The sequence below is a fragment of the Peromyscus eremicus genome, chromosome 6 (genome assembly GCF_949786415.1).
Source record: "Peromyscus eremicus chromosome 6, PerEre_H2_v1, whole genome shotgun sequence".
NCBI lineage: Eukaryota > Metazoa > Chordata > Mammalia > Rodentia > Cricetidae > Peromyscus > Peromyscus eremicus.
Window position 1 is genome coordinate 2,806,932 of NC_081421.1, and position 22,026 is coordinate 2,828,957.

The 22,026-nt window shown below is 37.1% G+C and overlaps 1 protein-coding gene across 1 annotated transcript in view; it reads right to left on the reverse strand.

Moving 5' to 3' along the window:
* Supt20h (SPT20 homolog, SAGA complex component) overlaps positions 1–19,683 on the reverse strand; it is a gene marked incomplete at its 5' end in the record, with an annotated part of 32,621 nt that extends 12,938 nt beyond the window's left edge. The window contains 17 exons of the mRNA XM_059265071.1: positions 784–939; positions 1,203–1,305; positions 1,687–1,795; positions 3,241–3,273; positions 3,776–3,802; positions 4,796–4,953; positions 7,944–8,015; positions 9,326–9,382; positions 9,470–9,626; positions 10,224–10,363; positions 11,597–11,650; positions 11,761–11,877; positions 14,346–14,449; positions 16,107–16,233; positions 18,512–18,578; positions 19,211–19,269; positions 19,642–19,683. Of these exons, the coding sequence (XP_059121054.1) occupies positions 784–939; positions 1,203–1,305; positions 1,687–1,795; positions 3,241–3,273; positions 3,776–3,802; positions 4,796–4,953; positions 7,944–8,015; positions 9,326–9,382; positions 9,470–9,626; positions 10,224–10,363; positions 11,597–11,650; positions 11,761–11,877; positions 14,346–14,449; positions 16,107–16,233; positions 18,512–18,578; positions 19,211–19,269; positions 19,642–19,683 (1,582 nt within the window). The remainder of the gene's footprint in view (positions 1–783; positions 940–1,202; positions 1,306–1,686; positions 1,796–3,240; positions 3,274–3,775; positions 3,803–4,795; positions 4,954–7,943; positions 8,016–9,325; positions 9,383–9,469; positions 9,627–10,223; positions 10,364–11,596; positions 11,651–11,760; positions 11,878–14,345; positions 14,450–16,106; positions 16,234–18,511; positions 18,579–19,210; positions 19,270–19,641) is intronic.
* Positions 19,684–22,026: the final 2,343 nt, after the last annotated feature.

Genomic DNA, 22,026 nt, shown 5'->3' on the forward strand with positions numbered 1-22,026 from the left:
CTTTGTGCAAAACAAGAAGGCAGAAAAATTACACCTTTTGAGCTATCGGGATGTAGATGTTAATATCTAGGACCATCCTAGCACTGTGCAGTACACTGACAGCACACATTAGCAACCAAGCAGAAAAAAAAAAAAAAAAAAAAAAAGCTAAAAAACTGGAATCCCCAAATTAGTACCTAATATATTCAGATAGTCATTTGAAGAAATTCTCCCCAAATTAAACCTAGCATTCCTATACTGCCTCTACTTGTTGTTAAAAAGAGTATCCCAAAGTGAGAATTCTATTTTCCTTTGTTCAGATGATCACGTTTTAGTGACAGTTTACAGAAGTGTAGAAGTGCATGCTTTCAAATGCTACTTTTTACTGCATGTAACCTTGGAATCAGCTGGTGTCTTACACATACAAAGGCAGTACCTCCAATAACTCACTCTCACATTTTCTTTTTAGTATCAGCCACAGTTTATATACTAAGAAAAAAGATCCTACGGTGCACTGAAAATAATACTCTGCAACCTTACTGCCAAGTAATTTTTAAAGATGTATAGGCAACAAGTCTAAAAGAAAGGTATACACCCAGTGTATACATAGATACAGAAAAGCAAATACAACTACATTAAACACACAATATATACAGCCAACAAGAACTCTACCTGGAGTTTCATGCAACTTATACATTGTGGGTACATAGTACATTCAGATTTCACCATTCATAGATTGAATAAAAGCTGCCTTCAAGAAACACTAATGCGAAACTCTGTGCAAGAGTTTAAATCATGACTCACTCTGTGAAGAGCTGGCAGGTGATAGGGCAGCAGGAGAAAGCATGCTAACTTGACTGAGCTCCACAGATGATTTCCGAGAGAGACTTGGCTTAGATGATGGAGGAGGAGTTGGAGATTTAAGGAAGCTGCTGGCCTGTTGTGCTGTAAAATAGTTACCTGGAAGAACACAAGGTATTTCCTAGGGCTGGAAAGATGGCTCAGAACACTTGCTGAGCAATCATAAAGACCAAAGTTCAGATCCCACCACCTACCCAAGCCAGCTACCTCCAGGAGCAAAGGTATATACATGGGCACACACTCATATGAGCACATACACACACAAATACATTTAAGTTTTTTCCTATATTCATAATTCAAAATTCTGTGAATTATCACAGTAAAAATGAGTAACATTTTAAGAAAGAGTCAAGGGATAATACCTGAGGAATTATTTCCTGAGCTTGAGGGAAGTTTGATGGGTGGGGGCCGATGTTTTACTCCCTTTCCCAAAACTGAAGACTGAACAGACACAGTCTCAGGCTGCTGAGGACAGACATTAAACACAACTGTTAAAATTAAAATTACTATCATTATAATTTCTACATGCAAACAAGTTATAACTGCAGAGTATTCAATAGGAGAGCTACTACAAAGTTCCACATGACACCCACAGACTATGACATGATGAGGTGATGTGAGACCCAGGGAAGAACAGAAAGTGAAAGAAGACCTGCCACCCTCGTCTACCTACCTTTAACAGGAGTACCAGCTTGGACCTATCATTGAATACTTTTGAAACTTTCAAACATAAAGCTGAATAGTAAAAAAGTTAAAAGTAAAAGCTAAACTGTAACTCCCTTCCCTTCCCATTTCTCAGACTCCTTGAAAACAACAAGGTACAAGGCACCAACAGTGTGAACGTACTTCTGTCTCCTCCCCTGGATTGAGAGTGGCTGAACCACTAGAGCTATGTGACATCTTCACTGGGCATTTGGCTTCATTCTGGACCAACTCCTGGTACTGATTAACTACCCTGAAATATTAGGAAAAAATAGGTAAGGATTAGTCAAATTTGTCTTAAAAAACAAATCATACAGGAAATAAGTAATGCTATTACTGCAAAATAAGTCCCACCAGATTGTGGTGGTATTGTGTTCCCCAAAATATTGTGCACCCTAATAAACTTATCTGGGGTCAGAGACAGAACAGCCACTAGATACAAAGGCTAGAAAATGTGGCACTCACACCTTTAATCCTAGCACTCCAGAGGTAGAAATCCCTCTGGATCTCTGTGAGTTCAAGGCCACATTGGAAATGGCCAGGCATGGTGACACACACCTTTAATCCCAGAAAGCGAGCCTTTAATCCCAGGGAGTGGTGGTAGAAAGCAAAAAGATATATAAGGCGTGAGGACCAGAAACTAGAAGCATTTGGCTGGTTAAGCTTTTAGGCTTTCGAGCAGCAGTTCAGCTGACAGCCATTGGGATGAGGGCACAGAAGCTTCCAGTCTGAGGAAACAAGACTGGCCAGGTGAGGTTAGCTGTGGATCAGGTTTGTTTTATTAATAAAGACTCTTTAAGATTCCTGCTTCACCAGATTTAATAGAAAAATCAAATTGAGGCACTCCACCACTGTGTTACAAGTGCTCCCTAACTGCCCAATCACAAGTGTGAGATAAACCTGGGGCCTAAAAGTGAATTCTCATCAGTAAGTACCAGAGAAAGGCAGAGACTAGTCAAGAGTTCAAGATCAGACTGAGCTATATGAGGAAATCCTGTCCTAAAGAGTGTATTCTGGGCTATGCAGCTGGATAATGGTGCTTGCCACCAAGCCCGACAACCTGTGTTTCTTCCCCTGAAGCCACACAGTGGAAGGAGAACCAACTCCTATACACACACTGCCCAACTTCAGAGTGAGAACACAGGTTCACACACTAAATAACTGTAATAAAGAGAAGTGTACCCTAATCTTTCCAGTGACAAAGGAGTATTTAAATCTTTTCTCCTAATCAGGACAAATGCCTATCAAGGCACATTTTAAGATCTTAATCCAAATGTAGACATTATAGAGGTAATTAGAAGTTTAAAGTCATCCTTGATTACAATATAACTAAACCAATGAACAGACAACAAAATTGTTCATTCCCTTTCCTTAGACTTGGATTATAAACGTTCCCCTTAAAATTGTCTTTCTCAGATGGCTACACTTTCTTACCTAAAACAAACTGTATTTTAACATGGTCTTTAATTATTTTCTTAATTCTATGAAAAACCATCCTGAGTATTAAAATATCAAGAAAATGGACCTCAGAGATTTTAATATTAAGTTATTTAACACAAGACCTATGAGTAAATGATATAATGTTCAGTTAAATGTGTAACAAAATCAACATCTGTGACTCAAATACAGAACACTACCCTACAAGGATGCAGATTCATATCCAATATAACCAAAAATAAAGGAGCAAATGCACTTTACCTCTCTGCATCAGTCTTTGACCCAATAATAAACCTAAAAGGTTACCAAGAAAGAGAAGTATTAGGTAAGAGTATCTTAAAACATCTTAGGTTAACCTTTAAAGTCTTTCATATATTAGTCACAGTAATATATATTATAAATTCATTTTAAATCTAGCAATGTATCATTACATTAAAAAATTAATTAAACTTGAGAAATAATGCTCAAGCTTTTACATTCATCATGAAATAATCAATTTGACTGATTTACCTTAGGAGAAATTTATTTTAATGCTCATTTATTATTATACAATCTGGAATAAATTACCAAGTATCACTATACACATTGACAAACGTTGTTCCTTTAGTAAAATCATTGAACTATGGAAAGGCCTGTGGCTTCCCATTCATTTAATTTGACTCTGTAAGTCATTTTTACAATTATTTTAGACAAGGATGAGAAAGTTGATTACCAACTTAAAAGTCTTTTCTAAGGTTTTTTTTTTAAAGTTTGACATTATAACAACATATTTAAAAAAGTCTTATTTTTTAATTACCAATTTGAATGATCATCTGCAGAGAAGCTGAAATATAAAACATAAAAGAAAAGCACTCAGTTAAGGCAAGCCAAACTTAAGCTTCACAGCTCTTAGGTTCTGAACATGGAAGGATGTGGAAGAGCACAGACCCTGCAGAATAACGGCAGAGACAGCAGGTGTCTCCTGGAAGCAGTTCCCATAGCAATGGGAACTGAATTTTCACAAAGGAGTAGCTACTGTGTCCTCACACTATTGAGATGCTGGCACATTTACAATGGTGAATGTGTCTTTGGGAGAAGAATTTCAGAAATATGCATAATCAAAACAGCTGATAGCTGTTAACTGAGGAATTGCTGCTATTTCTTCTTGTTGACTTTTATCTAGGTATAGGTGAAGTTAAAACCTATAATTCTTCACAAAGTTCAAATCAATTTTGGTAAAGGTTTTAACAATAATCTGACATACAACTGACCTCGCCCGTTTTTCATTTTCCTGAGATCTTTTCCATCTTTCAAAACAGTATGTGATTTAAAAAAAATAAATAAAAAAACAAAAAAACAACTAACTAATAATAAAAGTAACTATAGAATCAAAATTACCCCAGCACTCAGGAAGCAGAGGCAAAGGCAGGCTGATCTTACTGAGTTTGAGGCCAGCCTAGTCTCCATAGCACATTCCAGGCCAGCTGGGATACATAGACCATGCCCACAGTCCCCAACCCCCAAATCAAAACTAAATATTAACCCTGTACTAATGATATACCATCTAGAAAATCAAATACATCAATCACCAACATCAAAATCCTAAGAATGCCCTTCAGAGCTACCACAAAAATAATTAGCTACCCTTAAAAAAAAATGAATATAAATAACATGGCAAGTGCACTTTAACTTTATTCACATCCACTGTCAAAATGTATTGGTATATATTAAATACCAAATCCCTGAAGGAAAACTGTATTTACTAGTTGGTAGCTCCTTGGTAGTTCTAAATAAGTTCTGGATGTCTCTGTGTATTACATAACTCAACAGAACTCACTGGGATGGAGACATTTGACTGTCATTTTCTTCATCTGCTTTCCACGGCTGTATTTTACCATAGTAAAGTGGATCACCAAGAGACTGCAGGATGGTCAGCTTTGTTTTCTGATACTGAGTACCACCTTCACATTCAAATACATAATCGTCTTTTACATCCTGAAAAGGACAGAGAATCTCAAACAATATCTTCTCAAGCAGCAAAAATAACAAAAAATAAAAATAAAAAATGACTTATGGTCTGGTATATACATGGCACTAAAGAAATCAAGTTTAGGATAATTATGCATGATATTGAGTCATTCATTAAGAAATTGCTAGCATTTCTACAAGCATAATGAAAATTATAACCAACATTTACTGGATATTGCCACAGTACTTAACAAGTAGTATCTCATCCAACTGTCAAACACAACCAACCCATATTGGTAAAGGAACTGGTCAGGTGTGATGGCACATGTCTTTTAACTCCAGCACTTGGGGAGGCAGAGGCAGCCTGGTCTCTCTGAGTTCGAAATAAGCCTGGTCTACACCGTGTGTTCCAGGCCAGCTAGGACTATACAGTTTGATGCTGTCTCATAAATAATCAACAAACAAATGACTGAATGAAAAGGAATTTCATACCCAAACCCTCACAGAGACTACTGCATAGGACCCTTTCTTCACACAGTTCTTTATGCTGTGTTCCAATGCTGCATATCATCAAGCCCGAGAGACATGCACAGAGCTTCATACACTGCACATACAACTGCAATATTTAACAATCTGAAAATAAGGTTTGAAGGTGGAAATGTTTTTATCATTGGCTATTCATACAAAACATCCTATGACCATAAAATCTTATTATTTTGCTCCTAGAGTCCATCCAATATATTATTCCAATTACTCCCTCTAAGAAATTACTAATGAAGCCAGGCAATGGGGCACACCTTTAATCCTAGCACTCAGGGCAGAGGCAGCAGAATGGCAACAAGTGTGAGACCAGCTGGTAAATACAGCAAAATTCCAGGTAAGCCTGGTCACACAAAGAACCATTCCTCAAACAAAGACATCTTTAAAAGAATATGCTTACCTCAAGACCCAGCCATATCACTCTTGGGCATATACCCAAGGAATGGTCAATCATACCACAAAGATACATGCTCAACTATGTTCATAGCAGCACTATTCGTAATAGCTAGAACCTGGAAACAACCTAGATGCCCATCAACTGAAGAATGGATAAATAAAATGTGGTGCATATACACAATGGAGTACTACTCAGCAGAGAAAAACAATGACAGCATGAAATTTGCAGGCAAATGGATGGAACTAGAAAAAATCATCCTGAGTGAGGTATCCCAGACTCAGAAGACAAACATGGTACGTACTCACACATAAGTGGATACTAGATATAAAGCAAAGGACAATCAGACTGCAACCCACAGATCCAGGGAGGCTACCTAGCAGGGGGAACTGTAGGATGACTGTGGCTTATAACAAGTTTTGGTTTTGCCCAATCACTGGGCAAGCTTTAGTGAAACTTTTCACTGTTAGGATAAGAATTTGTACCATATCAAGCTGATGAAAGAAAATGCTGGCTGTACTTTCAGGAGGGGAGGCTAACATCTTTTTAGAATATGAATTAGCCTATAGAAAAATGTCTGCCGTAAATCAAACAGTGAAGGGGAAGATGAATAGGAATCTCACTTATACAACTTAAGTAAAACAGCTCTCTGAACAGATGAAGATAGGGTTCTTCTGTATCCTAGAATCTAATCAATATTATATGTATAATTCATCTATTATTTGGCTTAAAAGGGCTTACTGGGAAATGTTATCATTTTTACTATTTTCTACAGAGAAATTATTTTCCAGTTTCAAATATCCCTGGACTTTTGAATTATAACCTGTTTTTATGTTCAAATTATCTGTGTATCATTTCTCCTGCAGTTGTCCATAAAATGTTTTTACATTTAAAAAAAGGGACAAATACTATAGAATTGTATTACATGAAATATATAGAATATACAAATTCATAGAGACAGAAAGATTAGACATTATCTCAAGATGGAGAAGAAAGAAATACAGAGCACTGATTTCCTAAGTACAGAATCTCTGTTTTGTGTGATGGAAAAGCCCCACAAACGGACAGAAGTATCAGGACATAATATCATGAATGTATAAATCAATACAATTAATGTAATTAATGAATATCATAAATATAATTATTGAATGAATACTGCAAATATAATCAATGAATACCACAAATGTAATTAATATCATGAGTGTAATGAATATTATGTGTAATTAAAAAATAAATTAAAAAAGGGAAAAAAAGAATATGCTAACTTGAAACATACACGTGAAAACCACTAATATGCAATCAAAACAAAAACAATGCGATTTTGCCTTCTCTAAGACAGTCTTTCTTACTCTGTAACCCAGGATGATCTCAGGCACGTCCTTTTCCAACAGCAGCTTCCCTAGTTCTCGACTTATACTTCTATACCATTAGGCTTGATACTTATTTTGGTTTTTGAGTAGTTCCCTATGTAGCCCAGGCTGGCCTCCAACTTGTAAGCGTCCTGCCTCTGCCTCCAAGAGCTGAGAATATAGGCATGGGCTACCATACCAACATAAAAATGTAGTGCTACATTAAAACTGTTCTGTAAAATGAAAATCACATTTAAAAAAAATATATATATTTTTCTTGAAGCCCACAAGAGCTCCAAATGTACTTTTTAAAAAAAGTTATGCCGGGCGGTGGTGGCGCACGCCTTTAATCCCAGCACTCGGGAGGCAGAGCCAGGCGGATCTCTGTGAGTTCGAGGCCAGCCTCGACTACCAAGTGAGTTCCAGGAAAGGCGCAAAGCTACACAGAGAAACCCTGTCTCGAAAAACCAAAAAAAAAAAAAAAAAAGGAAAAAAAAAAAAAAGTTATGAAAGTAATTTTCTGTTTAATAAATTCAGAACCCAGTTTATAAACAACATTGTTCGCCAAATATGGTGGGGACACACCTGACAATTGGGCAGTAAAGATCAGTATGTTTGAGGTCAGCCTTGGCTACAATGCAAATTTGAGGCCAGTCTGTGCTACAAGAGACACTGTCCCAAAACACACAAGCAAACTGCATTACTAATGAAAGAGCCGAGCACTGATTACTTACATGGGCTGGCCAGACTGTTGGTTGAGAGTCATCAGATTTGATGGATTTTTCTACTTTAGCATATTTCTCCACCTATATGATAATACATGGAATAAAATGCAATCAGTATCAGAACAAAGAGAAGAACCTGCAAAATTCAACAAGAATGGTGTGAGCGTAAATGTTTTAACTACCAGAATTACCAAGCACTTATATTTAGTAAGTTTAAAACCCTTCTGATGTTTAATTAAAAGTCTCGTATGTGGGGGCCGGGTGGTGGTGGAGCACGCCTTTAATCCCAGCACTCAGGAGGCACAGGCAAGTGGATCTCTGTGAGTTCGAGGCCAGCCTGGGCTACAGAGTGAGTTCCAGGAAAGGTGCAAAGCTACACAGAGAAACCCTGTCTCAAAACAAACAAACAAACAAAACAAAAAAAGTCTAGTATGTGGAGCTGCAGATGACTAAGTAGTTATGAGCAGTAGCTGCCTGAGGGCCACATATTAAACAAGACAATATATAATATGGCTTTCTTTGTTCGTTTGTATACATAGTCTATTAATGTCTTTGGTTTTGTGTTTTAATTGTTATAACAATAATACAAAAAGCATTGCTGAAATAATGAAATAATTTTGAAATAAGAATCATAATGAATTGAGTAAGAGCTGGTGAGATGGATTAGCAGATAAAAGTGCTTGCCACTGAAAATGAAGACCCGAGTTTGATGCTTAGGAGCAATGTGATAGAAGCAAAGAACCAACTGTGATCTTACACATGTCATGACATGCAAACACACACACACACACACACACACACACACACACACACACACACAAATACATATGTAAAAGACAACTGAGTAAATAATAAAAATAGACTCTAAAAGACACAGGAAATGAAATATAAAGCTGTCCTTTATTAACATCCCCTATGATCACTTGGAATTCATGTCTTAGGGATTATTAGTAAAGAATAGTGCTGGGAGTTCCTATTTTAGCCATGGTTCTAATATTACTAATCTTTAAATTTTACCAGTTTGAGTATATAAGCATTATGAATTAATTATGAAGAAACACTACAGAAAGACACAAGGCCATTTCCACTGCATTACGTAAAATATGCCACACTCTTTCCACATTTTAAAACCTTATCATTACTCCTGCTCCTAACATAGAACTCTATCAAATGTTATGATCTTATGTAGTAACTGAGGCTGGACTGGTGGCCCCCTCTCAGAATCTCTTGACTTGGGAAACTGATAGAGAGAGGAGGATACATAGCTTCTTAAAATGAGAACTTAAAAAGTAAGTTTTTTGGTTTTTTTTTCCCCTTTGTTTTCTCATAGCATTAACTTCCTAATGATGAACTCTGGCCTTGTGCTAGAGAGCAGCATTTCATGAACTTACATCTATTTCAGAAGGCACAGCCAGGTTACAGGGGCTCCGTTTCCACATGTCCACACACTGCAAAGTTAAAAGCAGTACAATTACACCAAAACCTTTAAACAAAGCTAGCCTGTCAGAACAGTGAACTCCTGAAAACCTACTTACATTTCCTGCTTTAGAAATTTTGAGGTCATAGTGCTGACCTGCTTTCCTTTCCTTGCGTTTTTGTAAGAAATCAAGTAATCTCAGCTGAGGGGGAGGAGGACAGTGAGACAGGTCCTGCTGCCGGTTCAGGGAGGACCTGGAGTACCTCTTCAAACACCTGACAGATATTGGAATACAACAAAGCAACAACTCATGATCTATATGGGAAAGAAGCAGCACGTATTAACTACGGACTAAATCACAAACACCTAGCCAACACTCAGACCAGTAAGCTTTAAGCACAGGTGAAACGAAAAGAACAAGACAAAATGCTCCTGACCATGTAGTCAAGCTGATTCAAATCCTGAAATGGAGAGACAGTCATTATAAATTAATCTCTAAAACTGGGATTGTATTTTCTCAAAACTTGTAAGTTACATACTGGTTCCTTGTTAACTGTTTCCAATTAGTGTTGTGAAGTAATGAAGCCACTATCCTGTTAACTATCTGGTCTTTTCTCAGCCTCACAAGCTTTGTGGTGAGCGGACCATAAACTTACAGAAGTTCCTTCTTTAAAAGACTGCAGAGAATACTACTTTACAATAATGCAGGGAATATTTAAAAAAAAAAAAAATTCCGACCACACAAAATCACAATACAAGGCCATTAAAAATCCCATTTCCAAATTTAAAAATCCAGCCCTGCCATGCTGAGGGAAAGGGCACCGTGGCTAACAACACTTCAGAGGCTGTGTCACACAAGTGCTGGCCATTACCGTTTCATTGGGCGAGTGTTCATCTTTTGCCGGTTATAGAGCAGTCTATTTGCAGTACAAGCTACAGCCACAGACGGGTCAAGACACAGTGGTTCTGCTGTAGCTAGAATCAGTTGGCTCTCAAGCAAAAGTTTGTCTTCCTGAAATACACAGGAGTATATGTCAGCTTCAGATACATTTTTGAAAATGTAAACATACATCATTTAACCCAGAAATATTCTCGGGAAGTTTGCTAAAGACTAAAGTTAACTCTAGTAATTCAAGTTTGAACATTAGTGTGTAAACCTGACAAGATATACTTCCAATGGAAATTCAGTTATTTGCACTTTATATAAAATAGTCAAATTCAAAGAGTAAATATTTATTTGGCTGCCTAAAATACAGTTTGTTCAGGAATGGTAAAATAATTATATTCTCTCCTTGGTTTACCAGTCCTCAGCTTAAGAAACTGATGCTCTCCAGCTCTTCAGCACTGACTGCAATTTTGTCTCTGACATGAAGAACTCTCAACCTTCTTATAGATGGGAAAATAACAGCCCAGACTAAAGCTCATCACTTACTAATTATAGATAAACTGAATCTTAGTTCACAAGCACATTTCATAGAGGGTTATTTCATTAATAACATTTTCTCTCCACAGTAACAGATAAACAAGAGTCATAACAACTAGAGGATCAATTAGCTGTTGTCATTGCTAAGAAATCCTGTTACATCAGGTGTGGTGATACAGGTCTTTACTTTCAGAACTCAGGAGGCTGAGGTCACAGGATCTCTAGTTCCAAGCCAGCCTGGGTTAGAGATCTTACCTCAAAAAGAAAAAGAAAAGGAAGAAAGGAAGGGAAGGAAGAGAAAAGATAGGCTTCCTATAAAATTTTAGAATCCTAGATGAAAGAAAAATCACAATCTATCTTTTTTGATAGGAAGAGCAGGACGATGGTGGTGCACACCTTTAATCCCAGTACTTGAGAGGCAGAGGCAGGAGGAGCTCTGTGAGTTTGAGGCCAGCCTGGACTACAGAGGGAGTTCCAGGACAGCTAAGATTGTTACATAGAGACCCTCGGTCTCAAAAAATCAAAACAAAAACAAAAACAAAACAAAACAAGAACAAAAACAAAAAAACCAATTTTCACATTAGGCTTCATAACTTAACTCTGTAGTTTATCAACAAGGTTGGAAGCAATTTGGGACTGGATTATAACTAGTTCCTTGAGGGATTTCTAAAGGTAGAGATTTTAAAATCCTAGAGTCATAAAGGAATCTTGGTTTTGCCCAAATATCCAACCCAACAAACCAATCAAACATGAGTAAAAGGGAGCCTCTCACTGATGCTTCACAATGTGTGTGGCCTACCTGGGATTAGAGAGAAAACTAACCTGGGTCCATTTATGGTTGTCACTTGTTATAGAATGAACATCACAGACTAAAGTCTAGAAGAAAGAAAACAATTTAAAACATGTATGTTCATACAAATATATGGACATTTAATACAAATCCAACTAAATCAAAAAACAGTAGTTCCTAACTAAACATTCCATACCTGCATTGTTGGACGTAAGAGAATGTGCCTACTCTGGTAACCAGGAGATTTCATATTACTGGACTGCCGATAGTCACGTATTTCTGCTATCACACATCCACAATGAAAAATATTAACCTGTATTAGGTAAAAAAAAAAAATTTAGGTAAATGTCATTTTTCAAATGCCAAAATAAGCAAGCTTATACTGGATGTTTCAATCTTTAATCTCTATACCTTTAATAGATATCTTCAGTGGAGACACCACTACATAAACTACTAAAGAGGATTATTTACTGATATGTTATCATTATAAAAAGCAATTTCAAACTGTTAATAGTAGACTTGACATTGCATCTACTGGCATCCAGGATGACTTTGGCATTCACATATGAGGGAAGTTACAGCAGTTCCTTGAGACTGAGGTTCTTCCGAGGCTCACTGGCTTATTTCACTTTGCTAGCATCATAATCGTTATACAGTTTGTCACTGCAATACACGTCAATCAACTATGCCAGAATTTCAGCTTCTAGATATAACTTCCATATTTGCTTTCCTAAAATATCTAGACTTTCTAGACTGTATTAATGAGAAGGAGCTAACCATGAATTCAATTCACAACTATGTTGTATTGCAAGTTTAAGAAACCTTAGCACTCAGTTTGCTACGACTTGCCTACTCCCTCACAGTATGTTCAGGTGCTTTATACCATTACAGTTATTTGTGCTCAAATACAAATTAATAAATACAATCACTATATCTATAAACAAAAACCATAGTAGTCTTTATCTTAAGTCAACCAGGCTAATACTAACAGCTGGCCTGGGAATTATGAATTCTACTTAGCTTCCTTCCTTATGTGCATGCTTTCTTTATGTTTCAGGAGCTATTACTCAGTCTTAACAATAAATATTTAAAATATTACATTTGGCCAAAGCTGTACTTTTTATCACTTTGTCGTTAACAATTGGGAGCTCAGTATACCAATACCTATACCTTCCTATTATACTAACTGCTACCACCCTTGTATACACCACACAATTTGCTACCTAAGGACAACAACTAGCTGTTTCTAGTTGAGATTAATGAAAGCAACCCTCATTTAATCAATTCAGTAAAACATTTGGCTATTGGTAGTATCTTCATCCATCCAATAAATATCCCAACAATGAAACCTATGTAACTGCTCTCTCTAATCATTTTTGGATTTACTTAGCTGTCAAATCAACATGAAGCTGAAGATGACCTTAAACTCTGACTCTCTCCAGTGCTGGAATGAAAGGCATGTACCACTATGCCTGGCTACACTGACCTTTTCATAGAATAGATTCAGATAGGAAAGTGACCAATAATGCCATGCATGAGATCAGTGACTTGACAAGATCATCTAAGAAATGCTTGTTACAATGCTCGACAGGTGAGTGGAGAAAGAGTGTGATAAAGAAGATTACAGACAAGTTTTCGAGTGGTTTTATAGTGATAAGGAGAACTCTAAATCAACAGCTGAAAAAACAGTGCTGTCAGAAGAGGTTTTCAAGTTGAGAACACAGAATGTTTGTGTTCTGTATCTAGTGGGGGCATATGGTTGTAAGCTACCAGAGGGGCAACATCTAGAAGGGAAATGCGGATCAGGCCTTAGGAATGGGATTCATCCACTTAAAGAGGAAAGCAAAGAAAAAGTGTGGAGAAAGATGCAGGAATGCTGGTCAACTGGTTCAACCAAAACTACTCAAGGAATGGGAGTCAGGGCAAGGCAGTAAGAAGAGCAAGGCAAGGGAGTCACTTACAGGTACTCATTAAAGTACCTTGTTTCTGATCTGGAAGTAAGCTTAATAAACAGTGAAAATAGATTCTTTCATAATTCCCTAATTTTAACCTTGGGACATTTCCAGGACAATTTATTACAGTAATTTTAGAAGCACTCAATCAGCACATGGCAGTGCAGCAACCAAGTAAGCCACAATAAACCATTTTTAACCAGCACTGCTGCAATGTCTCACTCTATGCTGTAAACACTCTGCTAACACTTGTTATGTAACAGCAGCTCATGTCTACAACTGCGGCACTCAAGAGCTGAGGCAAGGACAGCACCAGTTCTAACTAAGCCTGCCGGGCTATAAATAAGCTCACGTCTCAAAGAAACAAAACCAAACCACAACACAAAGGATATGTACACACTAAAATGTAACACACACAGACACACACACACAGACACACACACACACACACACACACACACACACACACGACACACGACACACACACACACGACACACAACGTGTTTTCTGGGGATTGGGTGTAGTAGTTTAGTTGTAGGCTGGTAGCCAAACATATATGAGGCTTTGAGTTCACTACCCAGTGCCACAAAAAAGCAGGGGGAAAAGACATTTCATTTGTGTGTGTGTACATGTGAAACACACACACACACACACACACACACACACACACACACGCACATATGTTTTAGAAATAGAGTTTTGCTATGTTCCCAGGCAGGCCTCAAACTTCCTTGAGATGTTTATGTTTAAGCCTTCTAAGTATCTGGGATGGCACACTATTATATACATGTTATTTTTTCAAACAGATATTTTGTCTTGTCTCTTTACCTGTGATTTTTCAAGGAGATCAACCAAAATAGGAGGTAATTCTTCTGCATCTAAGTATTCAAGCAATTCCCCTTCTTCATAAGGCAATCTGATGGTCTCAGAATCTTAATTTTAAAACAAAGTTTATGAAAACAGGCTCACAAAAAAGTTAGGATTGTAATTTAAATGACTTTAAAAATAGAATACATAGGGCTTGAGAGATGGCTCAGTGGTTAAGAGCACTTGCCATTCTTGCAGAGGACTTGGGTTCTGTACCTAGAACCCACATGGCAGCTAACAGCTGAATGGAACTGTCAGCTGTGGGCACCTGCATTCATATGTACATACCCCATCACACACACATATATACACATACACATAATTAAGAATAATAAAATAAATCTTAAAAATGCAGCTCAATGGCTAAGTCTTATAAGTCAATTCCACTGTAGCACTGAAAACCTTGTTTACTATATAAGATTTTAAACAAGAGGAAAATCCTCCTGCCTCGACATGCTGAGTGCCAAGATTACAGGCCTTTGACATCACATCTATGTGGTGCTATGGACTGAACTCTGAGCTCTGTGCATGGCTAGGCAAGTATTCCACCAACTAAACTATATTCTTATCCCATAAATAAAATTCTTCACAAGCTAAGTTCCTTGTAGTGCTCATATTTTTAAATTCTGAGATGCCTCTTTAAATGAAATCTAAGAATATTTATGTTTTAATGCTCTTCACATCCACAGTATTAGAAATCTTTTTAGAAATATTTTCAATGTTTACTCTTTTTTTTTTTTTTTTTTGTTTTGTTTTGTTTTGTTTTTCGAGACAGGGTTTCTCTGTGTAGCTTTGCGCCTTTCCTGGAACTCACTTGGTAGCCCAGGCTGGCCTCGAACTCACAGAGATCCGCCTGGCTCTGCCTCCCGAGTGCTGGGATTAAAGGCGTGCGCCACCACCGCCCGGCTCAATGTTTACTCTTTTTTGACATCTCAATAAATTATTCAGAAGGCAATGAATGCTTAATTTTCAAGCTTTTATACTCACTATATAAAATGCAGTCAAAGTTCCTTATGTTATCTTAAAATACAGATAGCAATAAAAAAAAAGCAATTGTTAAAAATCACCTGTTCTATTAACTACAAAGAAATAATCAGGCTGGCAAGATAGCTCAGTGGATAAAGGCACTTGGGGCCAAGCCTGAAAACCTGAATTCTATCCCTGAGACCCACATGCTAGAAGAAGACAACTGACTTCCTTAAGTTGTCCTGGAACTACAAAAGTGCCATGATCCTCCCTCCACCTCCCCCGCCCCCCTAACTAAAATAAAATATAAAAGAAGCGACAGGGACTGGAGAGATGGCTCAGCAGTTAAGAGCTCAGGCTGATCTTTTAGGGGATCTGGGTTCAATTCCCAGCACCCACATGGTGACTCAAAAACATCTTTAACTCATTCATGGGATCCAACCTCTTCTTTTGGCCTCTGAAGGTACCGGGCACACATGTGGTGCAGACATACATAAAAGCAAAACATCCATACACTAAAACAAAAATAAATTAATCTAAAAAATGTAAAGATATAATCAATTATAATACTTTTTAAATCCAAGTTCAGGAAGGATAATTTAGACCCTACAATGTCAACCATTCTAGCAAAAGTCAAGAGGAGAAAAAACAGAGTAAGAATTTGTCTTTTAATCAGGACAATCTGTGACTAAAAGTTAAACAGCTAACTTTAAAAGCAGAGGTATTTTGTATCAGGCATACTTGAGAAGGTCTTACCTGATCCATTCTTCCCCCTGAGCATCAGAGAATATCCTTCGTTTCCTGGATACAGATTGACCACCAAACATGACAAAGTCTCTTGCATAACAAGCTTCTCTAACAAGTTCACATTTCTTCTTAATTTCTGCTTTAAAAAGAGGCAAACTTTGTGAAAACAGTATACTATAGCCTTGATAAACATTTCACTCACTATTGGTGTTCCTTCCATACTACAATCCCAAATACTTGGGAACTGTCACAATCCACAGGTCAGTAAGGTCAACTAAATTTTTATCCACTAGTATGCTTTATGCAAATTAACTCACAACATAAACTGGCTATGCATGGCTCTGTACCTGTACTATCAGCATTTAGAAGAGGCCAAGGCAGAAAGATTTGAGTCCCAGGCCAGCCTGAACCATATAATACATAGCAATACTATCTTTTAAACTAGTGGTTCTCAACCTGTGAGTCGCAACCCTAGGGGAGAGGGGGTGCAGAGCGACCCTTTCACTGGGGTCGCCTAAGAGCATCGGAAAACACGGATATTTACATTTCCTAAGAGCAGCAAAATTACAGTATGAAGTAGCAATGGAAATAATTTTACAGTTGGGGATCACAACGTAAGGGGGTATCAACCATCAAGAAGGTTGAGAAACACTTTTAAACAAACAACAAAATAGGCATGGTAGCTATTGTCTATAAGCTCAGCACATGGCAAGCTGAGGCAAAAGAATCATCATCACACTTGAAGGCCAGCTGGGGCTACACAGTGATACTCTATTTCAAAGACAGAAACAAATAGAAGAAAGAAAGAAAAAATAAGAGAAAAAAAATGAAACCTCTATAATAAAAACACTTAATACAAATATGAATGAAGAGTTGGGAACCTCTTTAACTGCACAGTGATAAGGCCAAAATTCTCCAACAACTTATCCACTTAGACGTAAAGAAGTTCAGCAAGTCTAATTAGCTGAACTGTTGAGCCTAAAAGAGAGCTAACTGGTGAAAAGAAGTCACTTAGACAGTTTTCTATAAATTCAATGCAACAGTTCCTTAAGAACTATCTGAGTTGTTTTTTTAAACATGTATCTGGAAACAAAATCCACAATTTTATAGATGTATGCCTTTACATGAAACCAACTTAAAGATTAACACATTTCATTCTATCTTAGAAAAGATGAGTTAATATATTTTTTTTTAGTAATTAAAAAAACCAAATGTTTTAAGTACCTTATATTAAATGTCTAGCTTTATAATTACAATTGTGTATAAGGTGGGGCATACACATGTCACAAGCTTCATGAAGAGGTCAGAGAACAATTTGTGAAAGTCAGTTCTCTCCTTCCACTATACAGATCTTGGGAATCCTCCCTCAGGTTTCATGACAAGTACCTTTACCTGCTGAACTATCTCACTGGCCCCAGGAACCATAAATTTTTGATCTATCATCAACATAGAATGAAAACACTGTGCAATCTGAAAATAAAGGGGGAGAAGGCTAATGTATTTAAAAACAAAACAAAAAACCCAGAAAACAAACAAACAGCAGAAACAAACAAACAAAAAACACCGCCTAGGATTCTTAAATGCACAGATAGCATCTTAGGCTACAGGGCACAGCAACTACTCAGTTCTGCCTCTGTTATATTAAAAACAGGCAGACAATATATACGTCAAGCTGGGCTTGCTGATTCTCATTATTGTCTTTATATGTGTCTCTCTTATCTTGGGTCTAGCTTCTAAGATGATGGATATAGAAATTATGCAAAGTGTTATGATGAGTTCATAGGTATATACAAATTTTATACTTCATTTCTGGGTAAATTGTGAACTGTTCAATGCTTATTTTTAAATCCACATTAAAATGTTTTTGTAAAGCTGAGTGTGGTAGTACACACATTAATCCCATCACTCTATAGGAAGGGGGATCTCAGTGAGTTCCATGCCAGCATAGTAAAACCTGCATCTCAAACAAACCACATACAACAAAACTTCTTAAAAAATTCCAACTTTGCTTAAAAAATGTCAACTTCTATTGGTTATAATTATAGACACCTTTATGCTGAATTAAACCAGTCACGAGTTTAATCTTTGACCAAATTCATTTTTTACTAACACGTTTGAATCCTTCCCATATGTGCAGTCAAAATCTCAAGAAGTGGGTTATTGAGGTACTAGCTCAAGTCTGCAAAACCAGTTCTCAGAGGAAGATAACAGAAGACACACTGTGACTTTGATTATGTTGCCCACTACCCAGACCACCACTAACTCAAGCAGATTAACCAGAGAATAGAATTGGGTCAGCCAAAAAACTGAGTGGAGTCTAGATATAAATCACTAGCTGCTTCAAACATAATGTTCTAAATTTCCCCCTTCTACCACAACTCCAAAGCCCAGTAATATAAAGAATTTATATTTACCTTAACCTCAGGTTCTTTTTCACATTCTTCAACATACAAGTCATAAAGTTTTTGGAATATAGACTTTCTAGGGAAAAAAAAATATACAAGGTAAATAATCATCATGAAGTGATTTTGTTTACTTTTCATTAATGTAAATATTTCAGTTCTGTAACAAAACCTTGTAGATAAGACTTTAATTTAGTACATTACCCCCCCCATACATATGACAAGTCATTGATTTCAATGTTTCCACATCAATATGGCTGTTAACTCCTGTACAACACCAATTCAATATGGTAAAGGCATGTATGTTACATTGCTTGGCTCAATTTAAGAATTTCTAATGCAATCTGAGCATCTCAGCACTATCTAAAATGCTCGAGATCTGCACTGTTTTGGACTTCTTCAGTTTCTAAAATATGAGGCTATAGTGTAGGCTCATACACATTTATAGAAAGACATGGAAGACAATTTTATATACTACTTTTTACTATGACAACACACTATAATCTGTCACCTAAGTTAGATGTGAAAACGTCCATTTGTGACATTCCATCATGATTCCTAAGTTCTAGATTTTAGAGTATCTTATTTCCAGGTCAGGGATGCCCAACCTGTCCAAAGTACTGACAGCGCTTGAAATGCCTAGTAAGAACATATAAGTGGCAGTTATCTCATTTCACTGACTCAAAGACGTTACCAATTAAACAGTCATACCTTCCACTAGATAGGTATTTCCTTTTAGGAGGTCTCTGCCGAGCACTTTCAACAATATACTGAAATAGAGAAATCAGTCAAACACTGTGTATTCAGCTTTTATATGAGCAACTATAAGTATACTGTACATCTGCAACAGGTTAGGCTGAAAAGCCCATTTAGTCTCCTAGGCTCTGTCATGCATGAACTTATACCTTGTGTACAGGTCAGAAACAAAATTTAAATCCCAGTAGGACTCAACCTAGTATTTCAGTACAGGAAATTGCAATTCCACAGGATAAATATATTCTAAACGTTTTATAGCTAAATTTATTTTTAAATTGGACATCAGACTGCAATGACCCATATTTTAAGATAGTTTAGAGAAACTTATCAGGATAGAAAAACAACTTTAGAAATTCTATGGTCACTTAAAATTAGTCATATCTCACCTCTGCACGATCCAAAGCTTGTTCTAGAGCTTGCTGCTGTAAAAATCAAATAGTATATTTGGCAATATTAGTTATTTTCAGAAAAAAATAATAAATATTTAACACTCTTCACTAAGTGCTTGTTTCATTTTCTGAAACAAGGACAATGCTTTATTACTCTTCTTTATTTCTCTTCTCTATCCTCTAATGCATTCCTTTTTTTTTTTGTTTTGTTTTTTATGACCGTTTTGGGCACTTGATCATTAAGTATCTAAAAAATGCTAAAATGGCATCAGCAGTATCCGGGAGCTTGACATGCTTATACCATGCATTCATTACTCCCTGCAAATCCTAAGGTATATCATTAATATGTATGAATAAAAAGTAAGAATCCCACGTGACAATTTCCACTTTTTTCTAACAGGGTAGATATAAACAGGAAAGCCCTCCAGAGCAGGAAGATGATGCACATCACCATCTTTATTCACTGAGGTAGGTTAGAGATGGGGCTACACCCTTAGCTCACTTTGTAGCCCAGGCTACAGGGATCTTTTGACCTGAGTATTCCAAGTACTGGGATTACAGGCGTGACAAACTAAACCTGCCTACATTTATTCATTTTAAAGCATGCAAGTAAAGGAGTTTGGGAAAATAGTTAAGTGCTTGCCAACACTCATGAAGAACAGAGTTCAATGTCCAGAATCTGCAGAAGCAAGCTAGACTGGCTGGCACCCAGCAGGGATCCCAGTGATGGGAAGTAGACCTCAAGGGCCAGCCTGGCCTACTCAGCCAGTTCTAGATCTAAGGGACTGTCTGAAAATAAAAGGTGGACAGAGCTTGAGGAGGAACACTGACGTTATTCTCATTTCCTTACCAAACATACATACCCACATGTGCAGAACATGCACACACAAAAAAGATGTAAGAGGAAATATAAAACACAAGAAACCCAACCCTTCCCAAATAATTTGCATTTATATCAACCTCCTTACCAAAGATTCAGAAAAATGGAAAAGCAGAATTAACTTTTAACACATGATTATCTGTGTGATTCAGATGTGATAATCCTACCACTGAATTGACAAGACATCAGCCAGATATTTTATAGAGAAAATTTTAACATGACTGCCAAGTCATTTGAGTGTTTCTATACACTATTATTTTTACGGAGCTAAAGGAAGAGAATACTGTAAAATACAAATTTTAACATGCTATGTTACAGCTTACCATTGTGTAAGCTGCATAAGATATAGATCCAAAAAGAAGATAAAACTCAGATGTGTTGTAGAAGTGGGGTGGAAGTCATATCTTTCTTACATACTGCAGAAAACAAAAATGTAAGACTGTTAGCATAAAAAGAAAGACTACCATTTTCAGGAAAATTACTCAAGGTACACACATTTCTAACGTGCTTTGAAAACAAACAAGAAAATGCATGAAACCCACCCACACGCTGATGCAAAGCAGCTCTAAGTAGGGCAAACAGTCTCGAAGTTCAAATCACTAATCCCACCACCCAAATGTAGCACACTGAGAAAACACTGTCTTTGAAAATGTGTTTTCCAGCATAACTCTTTTCCTGCAGATTCTATGACCTGCCCACTGGCTTTGACTGCTATATAGGTCACTTTACAAATCAGTTTTTAATCACACCTGATGGCAAAACCAAAACCAAAACACCTCTTATTCCCCCAAATGCCCAGGCTGCATTTCCCAGCTGCTCTGACCCTTTTCCTTAAGAAAAGGAGACACATTCCTGAAGAACCTTTCCTCTAGTGCAGGAGTTCTCATCCAGCTTTAAGATGGATGTCCATGCCCCAGTCTCTGGACTTTGGTCAAAGTTTGGAATGGGGTGAGGGCCCAGAAATGAGAAGAAGCCACAGGGGAAGCCTACTACTCTAACTCTGTATACCAGAAGTGACACACTGTGCTCTGAAAATAACAAAGGCTGTTTTACTACTGTTCTTCACCTGTCAGTTTGCACTTGCTGCCACAGATCTACATGACTCTGATAAAGTGCAAATTCCAGTGACAAAAAACAAGATTTCCTATGCCAAACTCTTTTTTGGAGAGAAGAACCCCAAAGCTTAAGCTAGTACAGGCTAAAGAAATATTATCTGGCAATATTAATTTTCAAAAGCCTAAATGTATAGATTCCAGGAATAATCTTTTTAAGAATGGCATTAATCCTGTCTTTGAATTGCTAGAGGAAGTATAAGCTGAACTTACATGAAATCTTTCTGATCACTAAATCTAAATATTCAGCTATAATATGTACTTACAAGTACAATTTGGTAACTCTAATTACAGTTTCTTTTTTACTAAATTAGAAGGGAAGTGTATTTTAAAACTTTAATTGCACAGAAGAACGAACATATACTTCGGGTTATCCGTTACATTCTGATT